Source organism: Indicator indicator, chromosome 28 (genome assembly GCF_027791375.1).
Source record: "Indicator indicator isolate 239-I01 chromosome 28, UM_Iind_1.1, whole genome shotgun sequence".
NCBI lineage: Eukaryota > Metazoa > Chordata > Aves > Piciformes > Indicatoridae > Indicator > Indicator indicator.
Window position 1 is genome coordinate 11,583,449 of NC_072037.1, and position 27,753 is coordinate 11,611,201.

Genomic DNA, 27,753 nt, shown 5'->3' on the forward strand with positions numbered 1-27,753 from the left:
ATGGTGAGCCGCCGGCGCTCCCCCGCCCCGCACCATGCCGCCGTGCCCACCCCCGAGAAGATGTTCGAGGGCTGCCGGCGGGCACGGAGCCTTTGGGGGGGCGTGAAGCTGGAGGTGGCAGGGGATAGCAGCCCCGTGGTGCTGCACAGCTTCACGCAGCTCGACCCCGACCTGCCGCCGCTGGAGGTGAGTGCGGGATCGCCCTGCGTAACTCTGTTATTTTTTGGGGGAGACTGGGGGGAGATCACTGCTGGGACAAGTTGAGGGGAACTCAGCCTGCTGCAGAGTGGGAGCGTGGAGCACATCCCTGGCTGGTTTGGGGTTCTGAATCTTGCAGGCAGCCAGGCCAAAGCTGGAGCAGAGTTTGGTGAGGGGGTGGCTGTGTGCAGTCTGCTGCGTGTAGTTTTGTTTCATTTTGTTTCGTAAAACCCTTACTTTGTTGGGTTTTGGGGGGTTATTTTCCTCTTTTTTTTTTTTTTTCTGCCGTGTGTCCCGGTGCCATTGACTGGCAGGCAAGCTGCCAGGCTCTCTGCTGGGAGAAACCAAGATGCTGCTCCCTCAAGACAACAAGGGGCAGATTGCTAAAACCTGAGGCTTTTTAATAATTTATTTGAGACTCTGGCAGCTGGAGGCAAAAGTTTGCTCAGAGCTGAGCTGCTTGGAAAGGCTTCAGGCTTGGCCAAACCACAAAAGTGTCCTCTGGGAAGGTTACAGGCATCGGGAGGACTTTGCTGGAGGATGCAAAAATATTTGTGCTGCTTTCAATTCGACCTCGGGGGGTTCAGAGTCAAACTTGGTCCCCTGGAGGGCTCGGCCTGAGTGGTTTGTTGATGGCAGCAGCATGTGGAGGCACTGAAATAATCCGAGTCAGGGCTGCGCCTTTCTTTTTCTTAGTAATGCATGATGAACTTTGGCGTGCCAGGAATGTCATTGACTCTCAGCAAACAGTGTGGTAGGAGCAGTGCAGCTGGAGGAGGGTTTGGGGGTTCGGGGGGATGCTTTCTCAGTACGCTGGTGGCGCAGGGGTTAATACCAGCCAGGGTCAGCAAGTCTGGCTTGGCTGGGATTTAGAGCCAGCTGCAGATGTGCTTCTCAGCTCTGGATGCTTCCCGCGGAGGGGCAATCGCCGCTGAAACCTTTCGGGTTATTGTGCAGATATCCGGGGAAGCCAACCAGCCTTCCAGGGGGGGCTGGCTCCTTCTCCCAGCGCTAAACCATCTCCCCCATAACCTGTGATGGAAAGTCTCGGTCAGGCGCTGCTGGGAAGGGATTATCTCAGCTCTGGCTGTGTGGGTTCACCTCTGGCCTGGTGGCAGGGGCTCGTCAGCTCTGCTGAGAGTTCATGAAAGCTCCATCCAGCTTATTTTTCCCCCTCCCTGCCTCTCTCTCCTGGGGGTGGGCGTACTGACATTGTTTGGAGAACATCATCTGGTTCGTGTTATGCCTGGCAGGAAGTCCAGCCTCCGGCCGCCGCGCTCCGGGAGGCCGAGGGGCCGCGGTTTTGGCAGGAAAAGCAAGAAAAGTGGGGAGGAAAAGAGGGGGTGACACAGTGTGTTGCCCTGAGCCCAAGAGGAGAGCCTGCCTGGCATGTGTGAGCCTCCTGCACCCCGCCTGGAGTTGCCTGCAGAGCTCCAGAGAGGATTTGGCAGCATCTCAGGTGATGGGGGCTGCAAAGTCATTGGGGCTGAGGGTGGTTTTGCATGGTCCTGAGCAGAGCAGAGAGAGATGACTGCCCACCAGGTCTCTTCTGAAGTCGTCTTTGCTCAGATTTCTCCTCTAGGTCCTCACTGTGCAATGGTCAGAGCACAGTCCTGGTGTCCTGGTGTGGTTCTGACCCTGGGGTAGAGTTACTCTGCAAGATGCAGGCTGGGAGGAGAAAGCAGATTATTGGACAAGAAAACCCCCTGGAGACCATCAGTGTTTTGCTGAGCCACATTGATAGTCCTGCAGTGCTGCTGGTGGTCCCCAGATCCCTGGGGTGCCACCTCTGCCAAGGGGAGCTGTGCTTCCCAGGCTCAGCGTGTCCCCAGAGCTGGTTTTGGCAGAGCTGTGCCAGTTTAGGGGCCAGTCTGGTCCCACAAGGAACAGAGGATCCTTGGAAAGCTGCTGCTGGCAGGTTGCAGGGAGTGTGGGTCTCATTTTGGGCTCCTTGGCTGAGCTGCCCTGAGGGATGCAGGATCCCTGTATCCCTCAGCAATGCCATCCAGCACCCAGGCTTCACTTTCAGCTCCTACTCGAGGTCTCCTGGCCAGGTGTTGCCAAGTGTTCTTGCTGTGATTTCAACCACAGGGAATGGAAAATTTGAACTGTCTCAAGCAAGGGATGGACAGAGCAGCTCTGCAGACATTTAGCTTTGACCTTTCCGGTTCTAATCCATCCTAAATCAGCAGTGAATGTCAACCCCTCCTGTCCAGTGGCAGCTGCAAAGTGAATTTGGTGGCCCTTCTCCTGGTCCTTGCAGGGCCATAAACACCCCTGCAGATGACACAGACTGAAATTCTCATGAGGCCGTGGTGCTGAACCTCTGACAAGTGGCTGGGCTGATGAGTATCCAGAAAATGTGTGCTTGCTGCTCAGGCTCTGTTTTCTGAACAATTAGGAGATTTTCAGCTGCTAAACACATCCTCCAAAAGTTTAATTGCTCAGCCCAGATGGCCTGGAGGACAGTGCTTGTTCTTTACAGCTGGGAAGGAGGTGAGGGAGGGGCAAAGATAGCTCTTAAAAGCCATTTTCTTTTAGCTTCCTATGGAAGCAGATCCTTTTCTGCCAGCCTGTGTCCCTCCCCCAGGCACAACCTGATATGCCCCTTGCAATCTGCCAGATGATCATAATCTGTTGGTATTTCTTGGATGGGGACCTACCTTCTGGCTCCCTTCCAGACAGGTTTGGAGCCTGAAGTGAGGCTGGGAGCAGTCTGGGATGCTGCTTGTTGGTGGCTGCTTCAGGGTGGGAAATACAAAAGTGGGAGGGATTTTTGTTTTATTATTATTTGGTATCAGTTAGAGAGAAGTTAGAGAGAGGTTTCCATGGTGCTACTCAGAAGCTGCTGTGCCTTTTTTCCATAGGGGTGGGAAACCCTCTGGTACTGGGATCTTGCTGTGGTTTTAGTGGTTTTAGTCCCAAACTGGCAGCCCTGGAAACTGCAATCTTTGTTTATCCACAGGCTGGATGGGCAGCAATCCCCCTCAGCCACCCCCATGCCTTGGCTTTGCTCCCAGGGGTCCCTGCAGTGGAGGAGGCAGGGGGTCCCATGTTGCAGCTCAGGGTGTTTCAGGGCCCCCCCAGATCACACTATTGCTCCTTTCCAGCCATCTCTTTTCCAGGGATCAGGGAGGAGATCACAGGGCAGGGGCAGCTAACTGGAGACTTGGAGGATCTCTGGGCTTCCCAGTGCCTGGGTTTGAGGTGTGATGAGCAAAAAGAGCACCAGGCTGGTTGTGTCTGCCTGCAGGGTTGGGTCTCACTCAGCCAGCACCATTTCAGAATTGGGGTGTCAGCTGTGCCCACCCCACCACTAGGACCAGAGCATGGCTCTGTTCTTAGGGTTGGTCTGGCTATAGGAAGACTTCACCACCAGCAGCTTCTCCATCACCTTTTCCAGCTCTCTAATTGCCAGCTGCTCTGTCCCCCGAGGGATGTGTAATTGAAGGAGCAGAGAGCTTATTTAGGTCACTCCAGACCACATTTAAAGGCTGGGCAACCCCTGCTTGTTCTTTCTCCACCACAGTTATCTCCAGAGCTGCCTGGAGCTTGGCTTTGCAGTGGCCATGCTCCTTTTATTTCAATATATACTTGCAGCAGGGCTCTTTCAGTTCTCAAATACTTCTTCATCTCCCACAGACCCAGCAAGAGGGGGAGAAAAAATGTGGTTGCTAAGGAGCAGGATTTGGATACAAAGCTGGCCAAGCTGCTGGCAGGGGGCCCAGGGGGCTCCAGCACAGCTCATGGTGGGGCAGAGTTTGTGCATGGCTTTGGTAGGATGGCACTTGTGGGGTCTGCATGAGGGCAGGGTGGGAGGTGGTGGTGGTCAGGATTTGAAGCATCAGTTGGGTCCTGGGGAGAAAGAGCTGAGGTGTAGGGCTCATACCTTCAGTAGATTTGTTTGTCCTGTGCATGATGCTGGATTAAAGCCAAGGACAGCATCTTTGACCTTGTCCAAAATGTGTGGTGTTTGCTGAAGGGGTCTGTGGGACCTTCATTCTGCAGCATAAAGCAGCTGAAGGCTGAAAAGTGAGGCTGGCAGGGAGGGCTCCTATGAGGAGGGTGCTCAGGGAGAGCTGCTAAGCATCACTCAGAAACTTTATCTCAGCATCTGGCTGGAGTGTGCCTGCCTGGGAAAGCTTGGCAGCAGGGCAGGGATTGAGCTGTTTGGCTCCTTCAGACGTCAGCCTGTGTCATCCCTGTCCCCATGTCAGACATCACAGCAGCCCCAGCCCTCCTGGCTCACAGAGCTCCAATAAAGATGGATTTGGACTTTGCTACTGTGTCGTTAGGGAGAGGGAGCTCTGAGTTCCCAGTAATCCCAGCTGCTCCCCAGCAGCTTGGCCATCTGAACGGGGACACAGGGAGGGGACTGGGACAGAGGTGTGACAGCCAGCCTGCTCTGGGCACGCTGCAGGCTGGCACAGGAGCAGCTTTGCTCGCAGGTAACCTGGTGTTGGCAGCAGGGCTTTTGTGGCTGAGCCTTTGGGGCTCTGCCAGAGGTGACAACAAAGCCCTGCCCAAGTCCCTGCCTGGGCCATGTGTCCGTGTGGGCTGCAGGGAGCACACCCTGGTGGTCTCCTTTGGTGTGGGGAAGTGGTGGCTCTGCCAGCACCTAAAAAGCATTGCCCCTCTCCCCCTGACTTTGTTTTGTTTGGGTTTTCTGCTGTTATGCAAATAATCCCTTCAGCTGCTGGTTGTGTTCCAGGGGCCCTGTTGGTACAGGCTCTCGCAGGGCAGCGTTTGGCATTAGATAACCACCCAGAGTTTCTCTCTGCCATTCCTGAGAATCACTAGTTAGGTGTCAGCTAAATGTCAGTGGAGATGAAGCAGGGGCAGAGGCACAAGCCTGGCCCTTTTCACTTGCATAGCTCTGCAGCAGCCAGGTTGTTCTCTTTGCACAGTTGGTATTTCGATGAGCCCTGCTGGCAGGAACCTGCTGGCACATGGAAGAGCCTCTTCCTGCTCCACATCTGGGGTGCTGGGTGGCAGGCAGGAGAGCAGTTGGTGAGACAGGACGGAGATGGCTGAAGCTGCCAGGTACCAGCCAAGCCCTGAGAGCTGACAGGGGAGGAAAAATAAAGAAGTTGTTTTAACTTGCAAACAAAGCAGATTGGAGAGGAAACTCATCGTAGGCAACTTCATCTGGAATGCTGAGGCATTATTTTTAGAGTGGTTTTCTCTCTGCTAACCACACTTGAACAAACAGCAGCTGAGCTGAGGGCCTGTGTACAAACCTGCCCCTCTGTCTTAGCAGAACTTCTTCTGGTGTGATGGAGCAAAACCACTCAGCCTTTCCCTGCTCTTTGCCGTGGTTGGGTCTCCATGGAGACTCACAAGCTGAGAGCCTGCTTTCAGCTCCCTGCTCAGGCTGATGTGTTGCTTGGTGAAACGATGTGTTTGGGTTGGGTTTGCCTCTTAGAGCTGGAACTAACCTCAGGAAACCATCATTTAGCCAAGGTGGGCAAAGCCAAGCATGCTGCCTGAGACTGGTAGGGGCAAACCTCAGCTGTGGGAGGTGGGCAGCTCACACCTTCATGTGGTTGGGGGAATGGAGGGGGTCTGGGACCTCACCTTCCACTTTAGGCCAAAATCTCAAGGGTTTTGTTTAAAGACCCTTTTCTGAAAGGCTCAGCTGGTGGCTTGCTGCTAGTGAGGTCTGGCTCTGTGTATTGGAGCAGCAGCAGAAGGAAGTGTGGGGTATGAACTGGGACTGGTGGTGTAACCCCCATTCCTGCCCTGCTGGTGACCCCAACCATCACTACAGGCTTTTCAGAGCAAGGCTACTACTGCTTGGTTTGGTTTCGCACCTTAAGGTTGATAAACCTTAGAAGTTGATCAACTTTTTTTGTCCCCAAACATTGCTATTTGTTTGCCTTTGATTATTTTGGTTGGTTGGTTGTTTGGGTTTTTGTTTAATGTATGTTTGGTCTCAGCTGCAGCTCTCCTGCCCAGGACTGATCCTGGTGCTGAGCAATGCAGTGCCAGTGCCTGTTGCTGGGGCCCATCACTGATTACTGGGTTTCTAGACGTGGTTTACTCGATGCAGTCCCAGTTGCAATAGTGAGAGCTGGCATTCAGACAGGCCTGGCTGGTCCCTCCCTGGCAGCGTTCTGGGGGTGACTCAGGCTGTAGCTATGGCTCATGCCAGTGTCATAACACACACGTATTCCCTGAGGTGTTTCTTGGAGGGGTGAGGAATCCCACAAACTCTGTCTCTCCTAGCCCTCATTCCCATGGATCTCGTTGTGTTCCCCAGCAAAACTCAGCTCTGGGTTGGATTTGATGATCCTAAAGATCTCTTCCAACCCAAAATGATTCTGTGATCCCATGCGGCTGTTTGAGGCTTGACCTCTCTTAGTCCAGGCAACATCAAAGGAAAGGAGCCAGGGGAGGAGGGTGGGCACCTGTGCCCTCTTTGCACTGAAGCTTCACCGTGGTGGTTGTGCACATCAGCTTTTGGGTTGCCCCCACAAAATAATTTCAAATGGGAGGGTAAGCTGCAGGGATGCTCTCAGGAGTTGAACTGGGCAGGAGCAGGTGGGGCAGAGTGGGAGTGTGCCTGTGCTGGCTCACCAGAGTGCCATGGCCATGAGGAAGAGGCTTACTCATGTGGTCTTCTACCTGCCATGAAGGAGCTCTAGTGCCATGAGGGAAAGCTCACCTGGAGATGCCTGTGGTGACCCAACACTGGGATGAAATCTCAGTGCTTTGTGTCCCTGATGCTGGTACACCTTCAGGCCCTCCAGCCATCGGTGGAAAGGGACCATGGCTTAAGCAGAGGGAGAAAACCTAGTCCCAAACCCTGTGCTGAATAGGCTGTGTGGGAAGGCAGAGAAACCCTGCGTGAAGCTGCCTGTCCTCTGCCTGCCACCTCCCCAGGGTTTAGCTGACCCTTGACGGAGGTTGGCTTCCTGCAGCTCCCACTCTGCCTGCTGGTCAATCCGCAGCAGGACCCACACCTACAAGTGCAGGGCTGAGGGTCTGGGGAGGGAACTGAGCCCAGCACCCCTACTGCCCTTCCTGGGCACCGCGTTCCTTGTGCCGCCGCCGCTCTCCACCCTCTGCGTGCGCAGGATCCGGCACGCCCAGAGCTCAGGGCAGAGCCAGGGTCCAAACCTCTCTTGCCTGGGCTCTTGGCGTGTTCAGGCATCTGACAGCAGCTGGGTTCTTGGGGTTTTATATATTTTCTTTTTTTTCCCCGCCCAGTTATTTTCTCCCCAAAGGTGCCAATTGCACTTAAGCTCTCAGATGCTTTAGGGATGGAAATCAGCCTTTGTTGCCTGAGCATCCTGATTGCAGCCCCCCCCTAGGTCTCAGCTTGTTGACTCCTGCCTCGGCATCTGCTTAGATAGCACCTCCTGCTTGCTTGGCACCTCTTTAAGTAATGCTCTGAAGGTGCAATTTTCTTGATTACAAAGCAAAAGTGCTCGCTCTTCCCTCTGCCAGCTTCCCACAGGAGTCCCAGGGAGAGGATCAAGTCAGGGGGAAGCGTCCAAGAGGAGACTCTCTCCCAGCCCTTCCCAGGAACGAAAGGGGATGGTTTTGAGACCCACAGCTGGGCTGGGCCGGGCCATGCTGGGGCTGTGGGTGTCAGGAGGAGGCTGGGACAGGTCGGGCTGAGCCTGGATCTCCGCGCAGGGGCAGCCCGGCGAGCGCGGCGGCAGCGAATGGAGTCGTCCGACGTCATCCCGGCCGGGGTGGGAGCCGGACACGAGGGGTATGGCCGGAGAACAAAGGCTGGTATTTATTCCTCCCATCCCTTCGCTGGCAGCCCCTCGCTGGCAGCCCCTCGCTGCCTCCCTGCGCTGGATTGTTCCTGCGTTTTCTCTGCTTCAGCTGTTTACTGGGTCACCCCGCCGCAGACACGCACACAAAGAGGGAGCCATCCAGCGAGGCCGTTCCGGTGCCACCGGCACCGCCAGCCCCTCTCCGGCCCCTGCTGAGCACAGTGGTGGCATTGAACCGGGCTGGGCGAGTGCCCGAGCCTGCCCTGCTGCGGGGTCAGGGTGGGCTGGGGGCATCCGGAGCCCTCCCCCTGCCCCCAGGCTTAGAATCACTGAATGTTAGGAGTTAGAAGGAACCTCTGAAGATCATGGAGTCCGACCCTGCTGCCAGAGCAGGATCACCCAGGGCAGGTCACACAGGAACACATCCAGACAGGGCTTGAAAGCCTCCAGAGGAGGAGGGCTCCACAACCTCTGCAGAGGCTGGGGCAGTAGTGGGGGGGTTGGGGAGGGGTGTCCAAGAGGTCTGGGCATGTTGGCTGTGCCTGTGCTTGCATTGCAGCAGCTGTGATAGAGGGAAGAGGAGCTGAGGTAAGGCAGAGCTCAACACATGGGTGGACACGTTTTGTTTCCCGAGGGCTCCTTTTGGTTCCTCTTATCTCAGCTGAGGATGTGTCTTGAGTTAAACTGAAATTAACCTTGATCAAATGGAAACAAAGGCTGATGGCACAGTTACCGTAAGCCAGGCTGCAGCCAGACAGAGCTGTGGCTCTTGGATAGCCTCCAAGTTGTCCACTCCAGTCTGTGCACCCTCAAAACTGCAGAAAGCTGGGACTCCCTGCTTGCTGCTTCCTCCTCTGCAAGCTGCAGCAGGTGAGTTACTGCACAGACAGCCGTTTACAGCTTAGCCAGGCTGCTCAGGAACTGGGAGCGTTGGCATGAGGCCACTGGGATGGTTCAGCATGGCACAAGTGCTGAAAGCCACCTCCTGGGTCTGGGCTGAGGGTTTTTGTCTGGTAGTTGCTGGAGCCATCATCATTGCATTTCCCCTCCTGCATATTTATTATCTAGAAAGGTTGGATGGACCAAACAATCCTTGAGGTCTCTTCCAACCTGGCATTCTAGGATTCTATATCCCATGTGCTGCAGATGTGTGCCCAGATGTGAGCTTCATTCATGTGGGGCAGGTCCATGCTGGAGGGGAAGGGGGAGGTTTGACAAAAGAAGGTGGTTTTAGAGCAGCTGATAACTTAAAACTAACTTTTTGGGTGCCTGGTGTGGCACATGGGCCTTGAGCTGAGAGCAGGAGAATATTCTGTGGTTTATCAAGGCTTTGTGAATGTGAAGACTTTTTGGAGTTGGATGAACTCACTGCCTGCAGAGGCTGAAATGTGCAAGGGAGAAGCATAGCCCTGGAGCCGCACCAACAGCCAGGTCTGTGTGCTCTTGGTTGAGCTGGGACACAACTGACGTCCCAGGAGTGACCACACAAAGGGTTTCAAGGTGCATCAGCTCCCAGTGCCAACCTAATGCCATCCCACTCCAAATATTTGTGGCAGTTCTTGCTGCTGCAGAAGGAGCACACTGGGTCCCAAAGGGCCCTGTTTCAGCAGGGAATCACAGAATCAGTCAGGCTGCAAAAGGCCTCTAAGATCATCCAGTCCAACCAGCAACCCAACCCCACCATGGCCTCTAAACCCTGTCCCCAAGTGCCATGGCCACAGGTTTCTTGAACACCTTCAGGGCTGGGGACTCCACCAGCTCCCTGGGCAGCCTGTGCCAATCCCTGACCACTCTTTGAGGAAAAAAATATTTTGTAATCTCCAACCCAGACCTCCCCTGGCATGATTTCAGTCCATTTTTTTTCTCATTCTATCACCTGATACTAGTGAGAAGAAACCAACCCCCAGGTCACTCCAACCTCCTTTCAGGGACAGAGCAATGAGCTCTCCCTCAGTCTTTTCTTCTCCAGACTGAACCCAGTTCCCTCAGCTGCTTGAGAGCAGCGTTAGCTCTGGAAAGCTTGAACCTGGAACCTTTCCTAGGACAAGTTTTCTTTTCACTTGACCCAAGGTTCTCTAGAGCAGTTGCACTGTTTGTGACACTCAGGTGCTACCCTTAACACACACAAAAAAAAAACAATTTTTGAACTTGCTTCTGTTCCTTTTTTTTTTTTGGCAGGTTTTTCTGTTCCATCTTGGTGAAAGACAAAGCTTTGTTGCGAGCTAAGAAGACTTCTCTGAGCCACTCAGTCTTTATTTAACCTTCAGCAGCAGTCACCTCCTTCTGGTTTCACTTCCAGCACTCACTCTCGAGGCTGTAGGCGAGTTGGTAAGGGAGCAGTTGCTCTGTCAGCAGAGGCCAGCTGTACCCCTCCTGTGCCAGCTTGGCTCTGTGTAGGTGGTGGTGCTCAGCATGGATGGTTCTCAGCATAGATGGTGCTGAGACACATGCTGGAGCCATCCCCAACACAAAGCTAAGGAGTGTGGAGCAAGAGCTTTGCCAGCCTGCTGTGTCAGTGGGATCTCTTTTTCCATCAGCTCAGAGAGGAAGCAAAATCTGCTGCACTCAGGTTTCTTGTAACCTTCAGCACCCTGTAAAGGGAAGCCCATCCTGGCACAGCCCCTGGTTGGAAACAGGAGGGAGGTGCTGCTTGGGTGGTGTTTTCTTATAGGATGTGGATGGGGAAAGGTGCTGGTGGTCTTTGTGGACTCCAAGGTGTTGAAAGCAAAGGGTTTGTTGTTCAGCAGTGATCTGGCAGCTCTGGCACTGCCACTTGAGAATGGAGTTTGTTTTTCCCTGGGATGTTCCAAGGCTGATCCCCCAGCACTTCCTTCACTCCCTATTCCAGGGGACCTGATCCTGCCCTGTGGAGGCTGTGGGAGTGCAGTGGACATGGAGCATCTTTGCAGATCTTTGATTCTGTTTCCAGACCATAAAAAGAGCAAAAGAGTCTATAGGTGTGGGCAGGCTCTTGGTTTAGTTTTTTTGGGGTTTTTTTTGCCTTTTTTTTTTTTTTTTCTCAGAGCGAAACAAAAGCAACTGGGGGAGGGATCCTGGCTGTGTGCTGTGTCTCGTTCCTGGACCCAAGCTCTGAGCTCCTAATCCTCCCTCCAGCCACTGACTCACTGAGTCACAAGATGCTTTTGTAAGCCATCCACCAGCCACTGCTTTCTCTCCTTCCTCAGCTATGAGGGAGGAGAAAGCTGCTGTTGAATGTTGTCTCTAACCCCTCTGGGTCACAGACACAAGATCAGACCTGCTGTCAGTCCCAGGCAGCCCTAGACCCCAAGGAAGGAGGAATGAAGCCCTCCTAAGATGCAGAATCAGGGTGATGTGCCCCTTCCCTCTGTCCCATCTGCTCCCTGGTAGTTTATGGCACTGGGTGGTGCACAGCCCTGGGGCTGTTCTGCATGGGTGCTGGGTGCAGCTGTCCATGCTGAAGCACCTGAAAGGTAGGAAGGGACCTTTTACAAGGGCTTGTGGTGGTAGGACAAGAGGGAATGGATTGAAGCTTGAGGAGGGCAGATTAAGACTGGAGATTAGGAAGAAATTCTTTAAGGTGAGGGTTGAATGACACTGGAACAGGTTGCCCAGGGAGGCTGTGGATGTTCCCTCCCTGGAGGTATTCAAGGCCAGACTGGATGAGGCCTTGAGCAACCTGGGCTGGTGAGAGGTGTCCCTGCCCATGGCAGAGGGGATGATCTTCAAGGTTCCTTCCAACCCAAACCATTCTCTGACTGCATGAAGAGTGGAGCTGAAGGGTGTGAGGAAAGGCCAGCTTCAGACCCCAGCAGCTGTTGGAGCAAGAACAGGCTCTCAACTCTGGCCACTGTCTTGGTGTCTTGGCAAAAACATCTCCCTTTCCTGGTGGGTGTAAGTTTAGCTTCTGGCCCTGGTTCTGTTCTTTTCCTGTTTCCCTCTTTGTCATTATGTTTTGATGGGCTCTTGGAATTGGTCCTGGGCTGAGGCAGCTCCGAACAGGCAGGAAGGAAGGGCAGAGAGTGGTGAAAACCCCAAGCAGTTGTGGCCATCTGCCCAACATCTCTGCACCAGGAGCAGCAGCCAGGTGCAACTGGGCTACTAATGGGCATTTGAGCTCCATCAAGGGCAACAGGAACACAGCTGGAGGAGAAAGGAGGCAGCAGGAGATCAGCTTGCCCAAGGCCAGGTTGGATGAGGGCTTGAGCAACCTGGCCTAATGGAAGGTGTTCCTGCCCATGGCAGGGGGTTGGGACTAGATGATCTTCAGGGTCCCTTCCAACCCAAGCCATTCTATGATTTGTACCCCAGTGCCACCAGGGATATTACTGGGGTGATGTTTGGGAGCAAGAGTGCTCCTGCCCTCCGTGGGGTTGCCAGTCCAAAGGATGCTCTGTGGGTCAGCAGGCACCAGCACAAGGCACCTTTCCCTGCACATGTGGGGATCTTCAGCATCTTCCTCACCAGCTTTGGGCAGTCTGCAGCCTTCCTCATCATGACAAGAGGAAGGAAACTGCTGATGAGTGTGAGGAGCCCACAGGACGATCCCAAGCCATGGAGAAATATCCTGGGGGCTTTTTGCCTGGAAATCCCCATGAGGAAGGGGTTGTGCTGCATGTGCTTGTTTCAGAGGGGTGGCCAGAGGGTGCTTCTGCTTTCAGGGTGCTCCCTTTGGTTCACAGGCTGCTCTTGTTTCCTTTCACTAGGCTGGGGGGGGGGGCTTTTTCCTGTTTCCTTTGACACAAGGTCCTGTGCTGTGCTTTGCTGAAGAGGCCCCAAAGCTGCTGCTTGGGTTTGGGATTTGTTGCCCAGAGTGAAATGAAAGTTACCTCAGGGCTTGTGTCAGCCCTGGGGGATGTGACCCTTGGTGGAGCTGATTTCCTTTGTTTCTGGAAATGCCATTTCCCGTTGCTGGTGGCAAAGAGTTCTGAGAAGGGAGTGGAGGTTGTAAAGACCAAACCCCCACTTTCTGTTTCTGGCTTTTACCAGCTTTCAGCAAGTCCTTTGGAAGTTGTGCAAACACAGAGCTTCAAGGAGAAGCCCCTGGGAGAAGCTGTGGGGACAGGTTGCAAGAGCTGTGGGTTGTTCAGCCTGGAGAAGAGGAGGCTCCAGGGGAGACCTTAGAGAAGCCTTCCAGTAGCCAAAGCAGTGCTACAAGAGAGCTGGGGAGGGACATTTATAAGGACTTGTATTGATAGGATGAGAGGGAATGGCTTTGAGCTGGAAGAAGGGAGATTGAGACTGGAGATTAGGAAGAAATTCTTTACTATGAGGGTGATGAGACACTGGAACAGGTTGCCCAGGAGGTTGTGGATGCCCCCTCCCTGGAGGTGTTCAAGACCAGGCTGGATGAGTCCTTGAATACTCTGGACTAGCAGGAGGTGTCCCTGCCTATGGCAGGAGGCTTGGAACTGGATGCTCTTTAAGATCCCTTCCAACCCAAGCCATTCCATGATTTTATGATTCTATGTCTCTGAGGCTCAGCTCTGCCTTTTCTTGTCTCCTTAGCCAGTGAGACCATTAATTCCCACCAGGAGCATCTCCCTGGCTTCCCATGGGCAGGTTTAGCAACTGCTTCTCCCTTGTGGCTCCCTTTCCAAGCAGACCTTGGAAACCAGGGCGTGAAGAAACTCCTGGTGCTGTTACACCTCTCTGCAGAGCAGGCATTTTGTGTAGCCCAGCTGAGAGGGGACAGAGTAACACAAAGACCTTGATCTTTAAAGCAGCTGTTGTCCAGGGAGCATCAGTGGAAGCACTTAAGGCAGTGCTGCCTCCTCCACGTGCTGAAATCGATAGCCTTTCCCCAATCACAGTTCGTTCTTTTGTGTCTTTGGAGGCTAACTCACCAACCCAGGCAGGGCACATGGGAGCAGAGCTCTTGAGCCCTGGCAAGCGCTGGGTCGCTGTCTGTGTTGCAGGGATGCTGTCAAGCCCAGGCTTTATCCTGTTGCTTTGCTCCTGCCTTCCTAACCCCAGCTTTGGGACTGATCTCAAACCCTTCCAGCGGTGCAGCTCCCCAGCCGGTATTTTGCTTTGCTCTTTGGCTTTCGTCTTTCCCCCTCCCTTCAGAGGAGATTGAAGGCGGATTCCCTGCTGCTCTCTGCCGGGCTCCTGCGAGGGGTCCCTCGCTCCACAGCCCTTCCTCCGGGCTGACGAACCTTGGCTGCATCTCAGAGCTCGTTATTAAAGCTCGGTGTGAGGACGTGGGGCTGGACACCACGCTGTGTGCTCGAACATTTCGCCAGGGAGCAGAGGAGTTTATTGCACGGCGCAGGAATTCCTCCCTGGTGCAGTCACCAAGGCTTTGAACTGTGGTGTGGAGCTGGTTGCTCACTCAGCCTGGGGCTATCTGCAGTTGGAGGAGGCTGTCTCTCAAACCAGGCAAGCCATCTGGTGCAGCCCTCCCGTTTCAGATTTCAGGGGATGAACTCCTGCAGAGTTCACTCCGGTGCTGCTTTCACAAAAGCCTCCGACTCTGCAGAATCGGGCAGCTGATAGCCCTGAGTCAAAGCTGCGGTTTTCCTTGTGCCCCTCCAGAGAGAGGCCTTTTTCCTGCAGCCTGGAGAGGAGCAGAGCTGCACACTGAGCTGGAGAAACCGTGGCCCAATGCTAATTTTCTGTGTCTCCCTTTTTTTTTTTTTTTTTTTTTTTTTTTTTTTTTTTTTTTTGGTGCCCACCTTGCAATGCTTTCTGCTCTTGCTTCCGAGGGTGCTGAGCCCCTTCTGTATGAGGATTGGTGGAAGGTGCAAACACCGTAACCATCAACGTGCTCAGAGTTAGGGCTTGCACAGAAAAGCTTTGCTGAGTCTTGTTGCAGCTGTTTGAAGAGCTGCCTGGGCCTGTTGGACTCAGCTCTTCCTCCAGCACAATGCAGTAAGAGGGAGGGACTGGCCAGCTGTAGCTCTGCCATGGTGGAGTGCTTAGTTATTCAGGTTGAACCACCAGTGGAGGAGGGTTTGCATGTGGCTGCTGGGCTGTGGTTGTGCTGGTTGAGGCTGTGAGGGACTCCAGCAGACGTGTAGGGCAGTCCACTGTTGCAGTATTTTACCAGCACTTGTCCATCAGAGCTCTTTAGAGACCATTTTTGTACAATCATAGAACAGTTTGGGTTGGAAGGGTCCTTTAAAGCTCATCTAGTGCAACCCCCCTGCAGTCAGCAGGGACATCTGCTAGATCAGGTTGCTCAAACTTCCATCCAACCTAACCTGGAGTGGTTTCAGGGATGGAGGCATCTACAGCCTCCCTGGGCAGCCTGGCTCAGGGTCTCACCACCCTCAACGTTATGAAGACTTTCATCTTTGGTTGACTTGCTGGAAATCCTGGGGTGAGTGCCAGACTCAGGATTGCAGTGTTCTTGGTGTCCAGAACGTGCTTAGATCCCAGGTCAAGGTGTTGTGTCTCTCCCACCCTGTGTCTGCTCACCTCCAAAGGGCAAAACAGGCCTTTGGTGGAGGTGTTGGAGCAGGGACTTCCCTGGCTATGTTCTGCTGCTGCTTTTTGCCTGGTTGGTTTTTAACCAACATGCGCAGAATGCACAATCAGCATCTTGGAGAAGCAGTGGTAGGAAAGAGGAAGCTCACCCAGAATATAAATAGGCAGATTTTAGGCTGTGGCAGAGGAGCTGCTTGGCTGGCTGGAGACCGCTGGGAAGCTGCGTCCTTGGTGTGTGGTTTGCAAAGGGGGAACTTAGGGGAGGGGGGGAGTGTGAGGGGAGGGGGATATGACATGAGTCAGCAAGCCCCAAAATGAATGAATCTGACACTCAGATATGGGAAGGAAATGAAATTTGCTTCTATGTGCATCAAACTTGGGTGTCTCCTCCCTGCACGTGTCCCGGAACGGGGGGAGCTCCCTGGGCAGCTATGGAAAGAGTTTCCACTCTGCTTGCACAGCAGCTGCCAGTGATTCATGGGCAGATCCTGGGACATTTTGTCCTCCAAGAGGTTTTGGGTTCTTTTATTAATTAATTATTTCTCTGTTGCATCTCAACAAGCAGCTTGGTTTTTCTCCAGATGGGGGTTTACAGCTGCCCAGCCCCAATCTCTCTTCTGAGTTAGGCTGTACAGAGGGTTCTGGTCCTGTTGGACTCACAGCTTTCATCCAGTCCAAAGGCAGAATGAGTGGAAGAAAATAATGCAGAGTAGGGCTGGTCTGCAGGCTGGGTGGTAAATCACAGAGTCATAGAATTGCCTCAGTTGGAACTTACCTCTAAGATCATCCAGTTCAAACATCAACCCAACACCACCTTGGCCATTGAACCATGTCCCACAGTGCCATGGCCACAGGTTTCTTGAACACCTTCAGGGATGGGAACTCCACCACCTCTCTGGACAGCCTGTGCCAATGCCTGACCACTCTTCCAGTTGGGATGGGCTCAGGGGCTTGGTGGTGCCAACCATGGGTGCTCAGGGCTGCCAGCACAGCTGTACCTGGGCCAGCTGAGCTCAGATCTAGCCAGCAGGCAGCGTCCTGGGGGAGTTGTGGGGGCAGCAGTTGTGTCTTTTCCTGTCACGCTGTCTAGGATGGTGCAGGGCATGTGGTGCTGGTGGGTGAGTGACTTTTCTCTTCTGGAAATTCAGACCTGTTTCTACTGAACATAAATTTATGCCATTATCCCAGAGCATAGAAAAAGAGAGGGAGGGATGCAGGTGTCTGGAAGGACATTTGTCTGTCTGCTGCCTTGTGCAGGTGCTGGCAGGGTTGGTCTGGAAGAGGGAAAGATTTCTGATGTTCACAGCACAGCTGAAGTAAGGAGCCTGACAACCCCTCAAGCTTCATCAAACCAAACCTCTCCATAGCCTGGCATGAAGTGAGAAGGGCAGGTTCAGCAGAAAGTGAGGATGAAGTCAGGTTCAGCAGAAAGTGAGGATGAAGTCCAGTGACCCTGCCTTAGGGGGGATTCTCTGTCCTCATTTCTTAGCCATGACCAAGAGGCTCTCTGATCTGGTTGTACTTCCCTGCCTTGATCCCTTGACTCTTCTTGTTCTTCTGTGATCTTAATAACCAGCACTTGGCTGGAGCAGGCTGTGGTAACAGCCCAGTGACCATTGCTGTGATGGTAATGATAAAGGATGGTGGATGAGGAGCATCTTAGGTTCATGTTGGATAGGTCAGCTCAGGGCCTCTTGAGCTGTGCAGCTGAGCTGAAGACCTGGATTTGGCTGTTCCCACATTCACAGGGAACAGTTTGGGAGGAGGATTTTTTGCAAGGAGCAGCATTGCTCCTGGGGTCCATCCTGGGTCACTCCACAGCAGCTTCTTCTTCAGTGCTCCCTGTGTTGTTGCCATTGCTCAGTAGGGTTTGTGCTCCTGAGAGGCAGTGTGCAGGGGAAGCCATGGGGTGGCTCTGGCCAGTGTGATATTCAGGGGAGAACTTGTCCCCAGGCCCCTGCTCCCCAGTACCTGTTCACCTCCCCCTGCTAACCTGCTTAGTGAGCAGCTTCTGAGCACTGGTTCTGCTGCATGTACTCAGTGTCTCACCACTTGGCCTGGGGAGTGGAGGGTGGGGGAGATCCCCACTGTGTTTAAAAGGATCTGGATAAATCCTCTTAAGAAAGGCACTGACTCAGCAGAGTGTGGTGGGGAGAGGAGGAGGAGGGAACCAGGTTGTCCTTGTGGGGATGGAGCCACCTCCAAGTCCCTGGGGGCATGTGGGACTGGGGGAAGTGTGTGCCTGGGTACATGCCAAGGAGCATCCCCTCTTCCCTCACCAATATTTTTTTGCTCTGAGGGATGGAGACCACCTAAATGTGAGCCTCATAGCTGGGTCAGGCTGTGGCCTGGAGGTGCCTGTCCTCAAGGGTGAAGGGATTTATCCTGGCTGTGTCCAAGCCCACCCTGGAGCTGCTCCTTGGGGTTTGGAGCTCTGCTCTTGGATTTCTGCTCTGTGTGCTTGGCTGAAGCTCGCAGGCAGCTTGGTTTCACTGTTGTCAGTTATTGCTGAAGGTGCTCTGAGGTGCTCAGTACCCACAGGAGCAGATTGCTGAGATTGTGGTCACACCAGGAGGCAATGTCACCTTCTGGGAAGAGGCTTGAGGAGGGTGAAACAGCCAGGAACTGGGTACAGAGGTGGTGCTGCTGTACAGTGAGGGCTCCCTGCTCCGCCCAGCACTGGGTTTGCAGAAGGGATGAGACATGGAGCAGACCAAGAGTGGCTTCTCCAAAGTCCTATCTGTGCCTGTGTGCAGGCTCAGGTGGCCCCAGGGTTAAGGTGGCCAGGACTGGTGTCTCCTGGTCTGCCTTTGTGAGCAGGCAAGAGAGACTCTCGCTGCCTGCCAGCTGTAGCCTTTGGCGTGCCAGGATGTCTCGCAAGAGCGCCTCTGCCACTCTTTGCTCACCTTATCTCCTGGTGTATCTTGTCCTCCCCTGCAGAGCTCCACACAGGAGATTGGAGAGGAGCTGGAGGATGGTGTGATCTACAGCATCTCGCTCCGGAAAGTGCAGCTCCATCACACGGCCAACAAAGGGCAGCGATGGCTGGGGGTAAGCTCCGGGTGGCTTCAGTTGTTTCCCTGCCAGGGTCCTGGTGACCTGATGTCAGGCCTTGGCAAGGTCTATACCAGCCCATGTTGTGCCCTCCTCTTCTTTGCCTGCCCAGGATGGTGGTGGAGTCCCCATCCCGGGAGGTGTTCAAGAAATGTGTGGCCATGGTGGTTTGGGGCATGGTTTAGTGGCCAGGGTGGGTTGATGGTTGGACTGGATGATCTCAGAGGTCTTTTCCAACCTGTCCTGGGGGTCTTTCCAAGCCTTGTCTGGGAATCCTGTATTTATCTAGGAGGGGAAGTGTGGAAGCTCTTGCTGGCACTGCCCACAGCAGGAAGGGACATGGGGGTACAACTTGAAGCCCCATTTTGTGAAACAGGGCAACTCTGATTTGCTTCTGGATTTCAGCAGCCTTGAGGCTTGTCCTGGCATTGCCCATGTGCTCAGGGCCTGTCCTGGCACTGCCCACAGGCTCAGGTCTCTGCTGAGCTACTGCTCTTTGGGGTCTGAGGAGATCAATCTTCCTCTTCCCAGGCCTCTCAGCAGAGCCCCAGGCACTGCAGGGTGTCTGTGGTCCCAGCCTAGCCCCAAGTGGTGGCTCCTGAAGCTGCTGGAACCATTTCTCAGGTGAAGATATCTTGCCTTCACCCAACCCACTGACTGCAGCTTCTGTCCTGGCAGTTTGAGAACGAGTCAGCCTTAAACCTCTACGAGACATGCAAGGTGAGGACAATAAAAGCTGGGACCTTGGAGAAGCTGGTGGAGTACCTGGTCTCAGCCTTCAAGGGCAACGACTCCACCTATGTCACCATCTTCCTGTGCACCTACCGAGCCTTCGCCACCACCAAGCAAGTGCTGGACCTGCTGCTCAACAGGTGAGGCTGCCCTCAGGAGAGCCCCAGCATTTGCTGCTGTTCTGCCCTGGGAGGCTGATGGGCTTCTCCCAACCCCATCAGCGTGATGGGCTGGGGGCAGGACAGAGAGGACACAACTGCTCAGAGAGCTGGAGCCCTCCCAGCTGGCACCCTGCTGCAAGGTGGTCACTGCTGGCTGCAGTGGCAGAGCTGGGGGAGCAGTGCTTGGAGGGAAAGTTATATGAGGAAAGGTTGAGGGAGTAGGGGTGTTCAGCCTGGAGAAGAGGAGACTTAGAGGGGGCCTTATCACTCTCTACAACTAGCTAGACGGAAGTTGTAGTCAGGTGGGGGTCAGGCTCTTCTCCCAGGCAAGTTGTGAGAGGACAAGAGGGCATGGCCCAAAGCTGTACCAGGGGAGGTTTAGGTTGGATGTTGGGAAGCACTTCCTCACAGAGAGGCTGCTCAGGCACTGGGGTGGACTGCCCAGGGAGGTGGTGGAGTCGTCAGCACTGCAGGTCTTCAAGAAAAGCTTGGATGTGGCACTTGGTGGCAGGGTTTGGCTGATGTGGTGGTGTTAGGTCATAGGCTGGACTTGGTGATCTCAGAGGTCTTTTCCAGCCTCAATAATTCTGTGTGATTCTGTTCATCCTGACCCCATGGTGTGGAGGGAGAAGATGAGACACAAGTCCAGGATGCTCACTGCCTGCTTGCTGTTCTCCTCCAGGTACGGCAAGCTTCACGTGCAGGCAAATGGGGACCCTGCCAGGCATGCTGTGGATGAGAGGACTGAGCTGAAGAAGTAAGTCTTGACTGCCTGTGGGTGACCAGGGGAGGGCTGTCTGTGGCTGATAGATTTTCAGATCCTGCCCCAGGCTGCTCCTGCTGCCCGGGGTGTGTTGGGGTGCCCGTGGAGATCTCATGACACCTGATTCTGTTGAGGTTGGAAGAGACCTTTGAGCTCAGCAAGTCACACAGGCTTGCCTGTTCTCCTCTGACCCCCACAGCACCATCTCCTCCATCCTGGGGGCCTGGCTGGACCAGTACTCAGAGGACTTCCGCAAGCCCCCAGACTTCTCCTGCCTCAAGCAGCTCATCTCCTATGTGCGCCACAACATCCCTGGCTCCGACCTGGAGCGCCGAGCGCGCATCCTGCTGGCCCAGTTCCAGCAGCAGGAGCAGAGCGAGGCCGAAGCAGAAGGTGAGGACCTTTCCCTGCTTCTTGGGTGGGGAGGGTGCTACTGGTTGGCAGAGGTCTCCAGACCCTGAGGTCTTGCCACGTGGTTGAACCACCATAAACCCTGCCTGCGTTCAGGACATGGAGCTGTGCCGGGAGGCTAATCCGTCTGAGGCAGGAGGGGGATTGGTAGGTGGATTAGCTAATCTGCCTTTAATGCTCTGCAGACCTCCAGGTGGAAACCAACCATCCTGAGCCTGTTTTCTCAAGGTGTGAAGCCAGATGGAATTAAGAGGCCAGGGTGTGGGATGGGGGTGCTTGCAGGGGGCTGGCGTGGGTCGGTGTTGGCTCATGGCAGCACTCAGCTTCATGTCATCTCTCACAGCTGTGGACCATGGTGGCTGCACCTTCCAGCTGGTGGAGGAGAACGGGGTTGGAGATGGGAAGCCAGATTTCCTCTCTTTCTCCCCAGAGATGGTGGCAGAGCAGTTCACGCTGATGGACGCTGTGAGTATTCATCCAACAGCTGATGGTGCCCAACTGCCACCTGCTGCTCTGGGCACAGGCCTGTCTCTTCCCTGCCATCTTTTCCTCCTGGCCTGTTTCCTTCCCAAAGAGACCCATCTCCATCCATCCATCCCTTTATCTTCCAGGAGCTGTTTAAGAAAGTGGTGCCTTACCACTGCCTGGGCTGCATCTGGTCCCAGCGAGACAAGAAGGGCAAAGAGCACCTGGCCCCCACCATCCGTGCCACCGTCTCACAGTTCAACAGTGTGGCCAACTGTGTCATTGCCACCTGCCTGGGGGACAGGTCCCTGAAGCCACAGCAGAGAGCTAAAGTGGTGGAGCGCTGGATCGAGGTGGCTCGGGTAGGACAGGATCCTGGAATCATTCAAGCATAGAACTCTTGAGGTTGGAAGAGACTTTGAGATCCAGCTTCAACCTCTCACCTAGAGTTCACCATCACCACTAAGCCATGTCCCTCAGCACCACCTCCATGCATCTTTTAAATGCCTCCAGGGATAGGGACTCCACCACCTCCCTGGGCAGCCTGTTCCAGTGCCTGAGAACCCTTGCTGGGAAGAAATTCTTCCTAATATCCAACCTGAAGCTCCCCTGGTGCAACTCGAGGCCATTTCCTCTTGTCCTGTCACTTGTTGCATGGGAAAAGGAACCAACTTCCCCCCACTTGGCTCCAACCTCCTTTCAGAGAGTTGTAGAGAGCAATGAGGTCTCCCCTCAGCCTCCTCTTCTCCAGACTAACCACCCCCAGCTCCCTCAGCTGCTCCTCCCTAGCCCTGTTCTCCAGACCCTTCCCCAACTTTGTTGCCCTCCTCTGGACACACTCCAGCCCTTCAGTGTCCTTGGAGTGAGGAGCCCAAAGCTGAAGCCAGTATTGAGGTGTGGCTTTACCAGTGCTCACCTCCTGCCTCCACCCAGGGCTGAGGTTCCCAGCAGATCCCTGGGATTTCCATAACCCTGAGTCCTGTCCTCTCCTTGCCTGCCCCCAGGAGTGCCGCATCCTGAAGAACTTCTCCTCCCTCCGAGCCATCCTCTCAGCTCTGCAGTGCAATGCAGTTCACCGCCTGAAGAAGACCTGGGATGAGGTCCTAAGGTAAGCAGAGTCTTCTGGACTCCTGCAGCCACAGGGAGGTTGTGCTATGGCTGTGACCCTTGAACGTGTGGATGGGAACATCTCAGCTCCAGCATTGCCTCTTGGAGTGTGCCCAAAACCCAGAGACCCTCACAAGGTGTCAGGGACCTGAGGAGGGTGAGGAAATGGCAGCAGCATCATAGAACCGTAGACTTGTCAGGGCTGGAAGGGACCTCAGGGATCATCCAGTTCCAACCCCCTCAACACTAGATCAGGTTGCTCAGAGCCACATCCAGCCTGGCCTTAAAAACTTCCAGGGATGAGGCTTCCACCACCTCCCTGGGCAGCCTCTTACCATCTCCACCTTGAAGTAGCCCCTAAACAGCAAGTCCTTGCTAGAGCTGTGAGCACTGGGGGGGTCCTTTGAGCAGAAGAGAGCCCAAAGAGGAGTGCCCAGGGTGGCACCATTGCTGATTTCCCCTCTTGTTTGCCCCTGAGCAGGGAGAGCTTCCGCACCTTCCACGAGCTCTCGGAGATCTTCTCCGATGAGAACAACCACTCGCTGAGCCGGGAGCTGCTCATCAAGGTATGCAGGAGGTTCTGTGGTGTTCCAGCCACCAGGCTGGAGCCCTGGGGCTGGGGTTGAATCATAGAGTGGCTGGAGTTGGAAGGGACCTTAAAAATCCAGTTCCAACTCCCCTGCCACGGACAGGGACACCTCTCACCAGCCCAGGTTGCTCAAAGGCTCATCCAGCCTGACCTGGAGCACCTCCAGGGAGGAGGCATCCACAGCTTCTCTGGGCAATCTGTGCCAGTGTCTCCCCACCCTCACATTCTTCCTGATGTCTGACCTGAATCTCCCCTGCTCTACTTTCAAACCATTGTCCTTTGTCCTATCACCACAGGCCCTTACAAAAAATCCCTCCCCAGCTCTCCTGTAGCCCCCTTCCAGTACTGGAAGGCTGCTCTAAAGCCTCCCCAGAGCCTTCTCTTCTCCAGGCTGAACTCCCCCAAATGCCTCAGCCTGTCCTCACAGCAGAGGTTCTCCGGCCCTCTGACCATCTTTGTGGCCTCCTCTGGACCCTGCATCTGCAGGCACAGGCACAGTAGCTTGCTGGGTTTGAGGAGCAAGGAGGGGTTTTGGACCAGGCTGAGCTTTCTGCTTCTCCACCCAAAATTCATCGTTGCCTGGAGCTTGCAAAGCCATCCAGCAGCAGAGATAAGCAGTGGGCCAGGATCCAGTGCACTGGGTGATGGCTTCTCCCAGAGGCAGCTGCATTTTTACAGCCCAGTGCAAAGGCCTCTTGATTTTTGGGTTGGGTTGTGGGGGTCATGAAAGGGCTGCAGCAAAAAAAAATCTTCCCTGTGGAGCCTCTCCCAGCCTAGCCCCAGTTTGAGGGGCTGTGAGAGGACACAAAATGCAAAAGGGAACAAAACCTCCCATGAAGGAGCTGTTTATACAGAGCTGGAAATGGGAGCAGCAGTTCCCATTCACTTAGCCTCTCCTCCCTGTGAGCCATGAAACAGCTCAGCTTTGATTTCCTCCTCCTCCCTCTTCCCCTCCACACACAAAGTTGTGCCAATACAAGCAGAGGGGGGGATGTGGAATTTTAGCTCCTCTATTAGTGCAGTTTGCCACCCACACTGATCCCCACCTCTCCTTACCATCCAGGAGGGCACTTCCAAATTTGCCACCTTGGAGATCAACCCAAAGAGGGCTCAGAAGCGGCAGCAGCAGCAGCGAGAGATGGTGAGTCTGGCACAGCCACCCCTCTGCCCCCTCCCCAGACCCTGCCCAGGCTGCTCCTGGCTCTCTGCTGACCCTGGCTGTCCTTTCCTGTCCCCACAGGGTGTGATGCAGGGCACCATTCCCTACCTTGGCACCTTCCTCACGGACCTGGTGATGCTGGACACAGCCATGAAGGATTTCCTGGATGTATGTAACCTACATCTCCACCTCTCTGGACAACTACCACAGACCCTGGGCTGATAGATGGAGGGGCTGGTCCCTCATGTGTCCTGTGCCCAACACTGCAGCCTGGGCATCCTCTATCCAATGCTGCACCTTCTGTAGCCTATATCCAGCACTGCACACCCCATATCTGCCCCTGCACCTCCACCTCTGGCTCTCCTTGGAAATAGGTCACTCTTGTACTGCTCCTCGCCAGGGACACCCACACTGCAGTGGCAGGACCTGGGGCGCAGGGAGGGAGGGATGGGAAAGTTATTTTTGTGCCTACTCCGCCCTGACATTGTGCTCCTTCTTTTCCAGGGTGGGCTGATCAACTTTGAGAAGAGAAGGAAGGTGAGAGCCTTGCCCTGGCAGCAGCATGGCAGGGTGGAGGGAGGAGGCTGATGGCACAACCCACTTTGGGGCTGATCCTTCTCCTTTTTTGCTGGATGTTCTTGGGAAGGGAGATTCTGGTCCTTCATAGCTGCCTCTGTGTGTGGGAGTGGAGGAGGCTGGGGCTGCCAACCAGGTGTGGTCTCATGGCCTTCGTTTGCTGCAGGAGTTCGAAGTCATCGCCCAGATCAAGCTGCTTCAGTCAGCCTGCAACAACTACAGCTTCACACAGGAGGATCAGTTCGTGGACTGGTTCCATAGCCTGGAGCGGCTCAGCGAAGCTGAGAGGTGAGTGGGAGCAGGCTGCAGGGCTGCTGGTGCCATCAGCAGCTCCCACCACGCATCTGCCCCAGCTGCTAAGCAGCTGCTAAGCAGCTGCTGGACCTGTGCTCCACTGGGCATGGTGCTCATGGTTGCAGAGAGCTCAAACCTTCTCCCCTCCCCTCCCAGCTACGGGCTGTCGTGTGAGATCGAGCCACTGTCCGAGTCAGCCAGCAACACGCTGAAGGCCAAGAAAAACACAGGAATCATCAAGAGGTGGAGCGAGTGAGTCTGCTGCTCCATGCTGGGGTGGGGGGGAAGCAGGGTCCAGCTTGGGGCATCTCCAGCTCAGCATCACAGGGGACCTGGCTGGGGTGTCCAGAGAAGGGCAACGATGCTGGGGAAGGGTCTGGAGAACAGGGCTGGTGAGGAGCAGCTGGGGGAGTTTAGTGTGGAGAAGAGGAGGCTGAGGGGAGACCTCATTGCTCTCTACAGCTCCCCGAAAGGAGGTTGGAGTGAGGTAGGGGTTGGTCTTTTCTCTCTAGTATCAGGTGATAGGAGGAGAGGAAATGGCCTGAAATTATGCCAGGGGAGGCTTAGGTTGGAGATGAGGAAAAATTTCTTTGCTGCAAGAGTGGTCAGGGATTGGAACAGGCTGCCCAGGGAGGTGGTGGAGTCTTCATCCCTGGAAGTGTTTAAGAACCATGTGGCCATGGCACTTGGGGACAGGGTTTGATGCTTGTGGTGCTTTTGGGTTGCTGGTTGGACTCAATGACCTTAGAGGCCTTTTCCAACCCAAGCAGTTCAGTGCCCCTCTGAAAGGCTCCATTGCTCTACTCCCTTCTCACCCACCCCACGTCTCTCCTGGCAGCCGGCAGCCGCCCAGCACCGAGCCCTGTGCCAGTGGCAGCTCCCACTCGAAATCCTTTGACCAGCTCAAGTGTGGGCAGTACCTGTGCAGTGGGGACGCCACTGACTCCGTCAGCGTCACCTCCGCCGGCTCCAGCAGCTCTGACGTGGAGGAGATTAACATCAGCTTCATCCCTGAGTCCCCTGACTGCCAGGAGAAGAAGGTACTGAGCAGCCCACAGGGTCTGGGTGTCTAGAGGCAGGGGCTGGGGGGAAGAGCAGGTGGGGGTCCCAGGGGCTGCTTTTGACCCTCTGGGGCCGGGGCTGCCCCTGGCCGTCGCTGCTGCAGCAGCCTGGCAGGGCTCCCGTGCCTCTGGCGGCTGTAGTCGTGTCGGTCCCCCCACACCTTGTCACAGGTCAGTGAGACCCCTCTGGCCTCCCTCCCCCAGCGCTGGTACGCCCCGCCTGTGGCCGACGGAGAAGCTAAACCCACTGTGTCCTCCGCATCCCCTCTCCTCCCTGCCCTCCAGTTTTGGGAGTCCACCTCCCTTTCCTCGCTGGACACGTCGGGCATCGGCTCGGGCTCCAGCAGTGCCTCGTCCTCCTCTGTCTCCTCCACGCCGGTGACAGCCTCCCGCACCCACAAGCGCTCGGTCTCCGGCATCTCCAGCTACTCCTCCCTCTCGCTCCCCCTCTACAACCAGCAGGTCGACGACTGCTGCATCATCCGCGTCAGCCTGGCCGTGGACAACGGCAACATGTACAAGAGCATCTTGGTTAGTGGAGACCACCTCTCGGGGGGGACCTCAGAGCTTGGGTGAAGGGTCTGGAGAAACAGCGCTGGTGAGGAGCAGCTGAGGGAGCTGGGGTTGGGTAGCCTGGGGAAAAGAAGGAGGCTGAGGGGAGAGCTCTGAGAGGAGGTTGGAGTGAGGTGGAGGTTGGTCTCTGGTGGTAGGAGGAAAGGAAATGGCCTCAGGTTGTTTCAGGGGAGGGTTAGGTTGGAGATTAGGAAACACTTCTTTGCTGCAGGAGTGCTCAGGGATTGGAACAGGCTGCCCAGGTAAGGTGGTGGAGTCACCATCCCTGGAGGTGCTCAAGAAACCTGTGGCCATGGCACTCTGGGCCACGTTTTAGTGGCCATGGTGGTGCTGGATAGATGGTTGGACTGGATGATCTTGGAGGTCTTTTCCAACCCAAGCAGTTCTATGATTCTGTGACCCCAGGGAGGGGTGGCTCATCCTGCTCAGATCTGGGCATGGCCCATTTTGGGAGGAGGCTTTGTAGAGTTGTGCACCCCTGGGTTAACGACGCTCTGCACTCACAGGTGACGAGCCAGGATAAGACCCCAGTCGTCATTCGCAAGGCCATGGCCAAACACAACCTGGATGGGGATCGGCCTGAGGACTACGAGCTCGTGCAGATCATCTCAGAGGAGAGAGGTGTGTGCTGGGCTGGGGGGGCTCTCCTCGGGGCTCCAGCCTTGCCTGCCCATGCAGCCTGGGCAGCACCCAGGTGGAGCTGGTCTGGGAGGTGACAGCAAGAGGGATCTCAGCACCTCGGGGACAACTCTTAGCCCCACTCTGGGCCCCATTTTGACCCCCACCCCTGGTCATCTTCCAGAGCTGAAGATCCCTGACAATGCCAACGTCTTCTACGCCATGAACTCGGCTGCCAACTACGACTTTGTGCTGAAGAAGCGAGGCTTCGCCAAGGGGGTGAAGATCAAGCATGGCTCCAGCTCCACCTTGCCCAGGATGAAGCAGAAAGGCCTGAAGATCGCCAAAGGCATCTTCTAGCCTCAGCCCCACTGCCACCCATCACCGACGGGGCCTTGGGGGGCAGGCTGCTCCGGGCTTGGCTGCAGCTGGGCCTGGCGGTGCCCGGCATGGGGAGAGGAACCACCTCCAGCACCGAGAGCCTGGGGCGTGGTGGCAACCAGTGCCAGCCACCAGCTCTCTCTCTGCACAAGTCCCCCCTTTCTATCAGGTGTTTTTTTGTACCCAGGAAGGCAGCAGGGAGTGGGGCTGTGTCTCTCCTCCCTTTTATCCTTTTGTAAACCTTCCATGGGGCGACGCTCAGCCCAGAGCCGGAGCCTGCCTCTGCCGTAGGTGCCTTGTGCCCGAGCCAGCTGGGGAGCTGGCAGAGAGGCCCTTTGCAAGGAGCAGAGCACGAGCCATCAGTCCAGGGCTACAAAAGCCCTCCCCACACCACGTGCTGCTCTCCTCCCTGGCTTTCCTGGCGTTGTTTTACCTCCACATCCTTCCTCCCTGGGCTATCTGGCATGG

General features: G+C 55.2%; 1 protein-coding gene across 1 annotated transcript; it reads left to right on the forward strand.

Annotated features, from left to right (window-relative positions):
* RALGDS (ral guanine nucleotide dissociation stimulator) lies at window positions 1-27,264 on the forward strand. Its single transcript, XM_054393624.1, has 18 exons — window positions 1-186; window positions 18,282-18,392; window positions 19,074-19,267; window positions 19,971-20,045; window positions 20,251-20,444; window positions 20,806-20,927; window positions 21,074-21,289; window positions 21,932-22,035; window positions 22,516-22,600; window positions 23,687-23,764; window positions 23,864-23,950; window positions 24,287-24,319; window positions 24,525-24,646; window positions 24,809-24,904; window positions 25,491-25,692; window positions 25,885-26,244; window positions 26,793-26,907; window positions 27,089-27,264. The coding sequence occupies exons 1-18, from the start codon at window positions 1-3 to the stop codon at window positions 27,262-27,264; spliced, it is 2,556 nt and encodes an 851-aa protein (XP_054249599.1).
* Window positions 27,265-27,753: the final 489 nt, after the last annotated feature.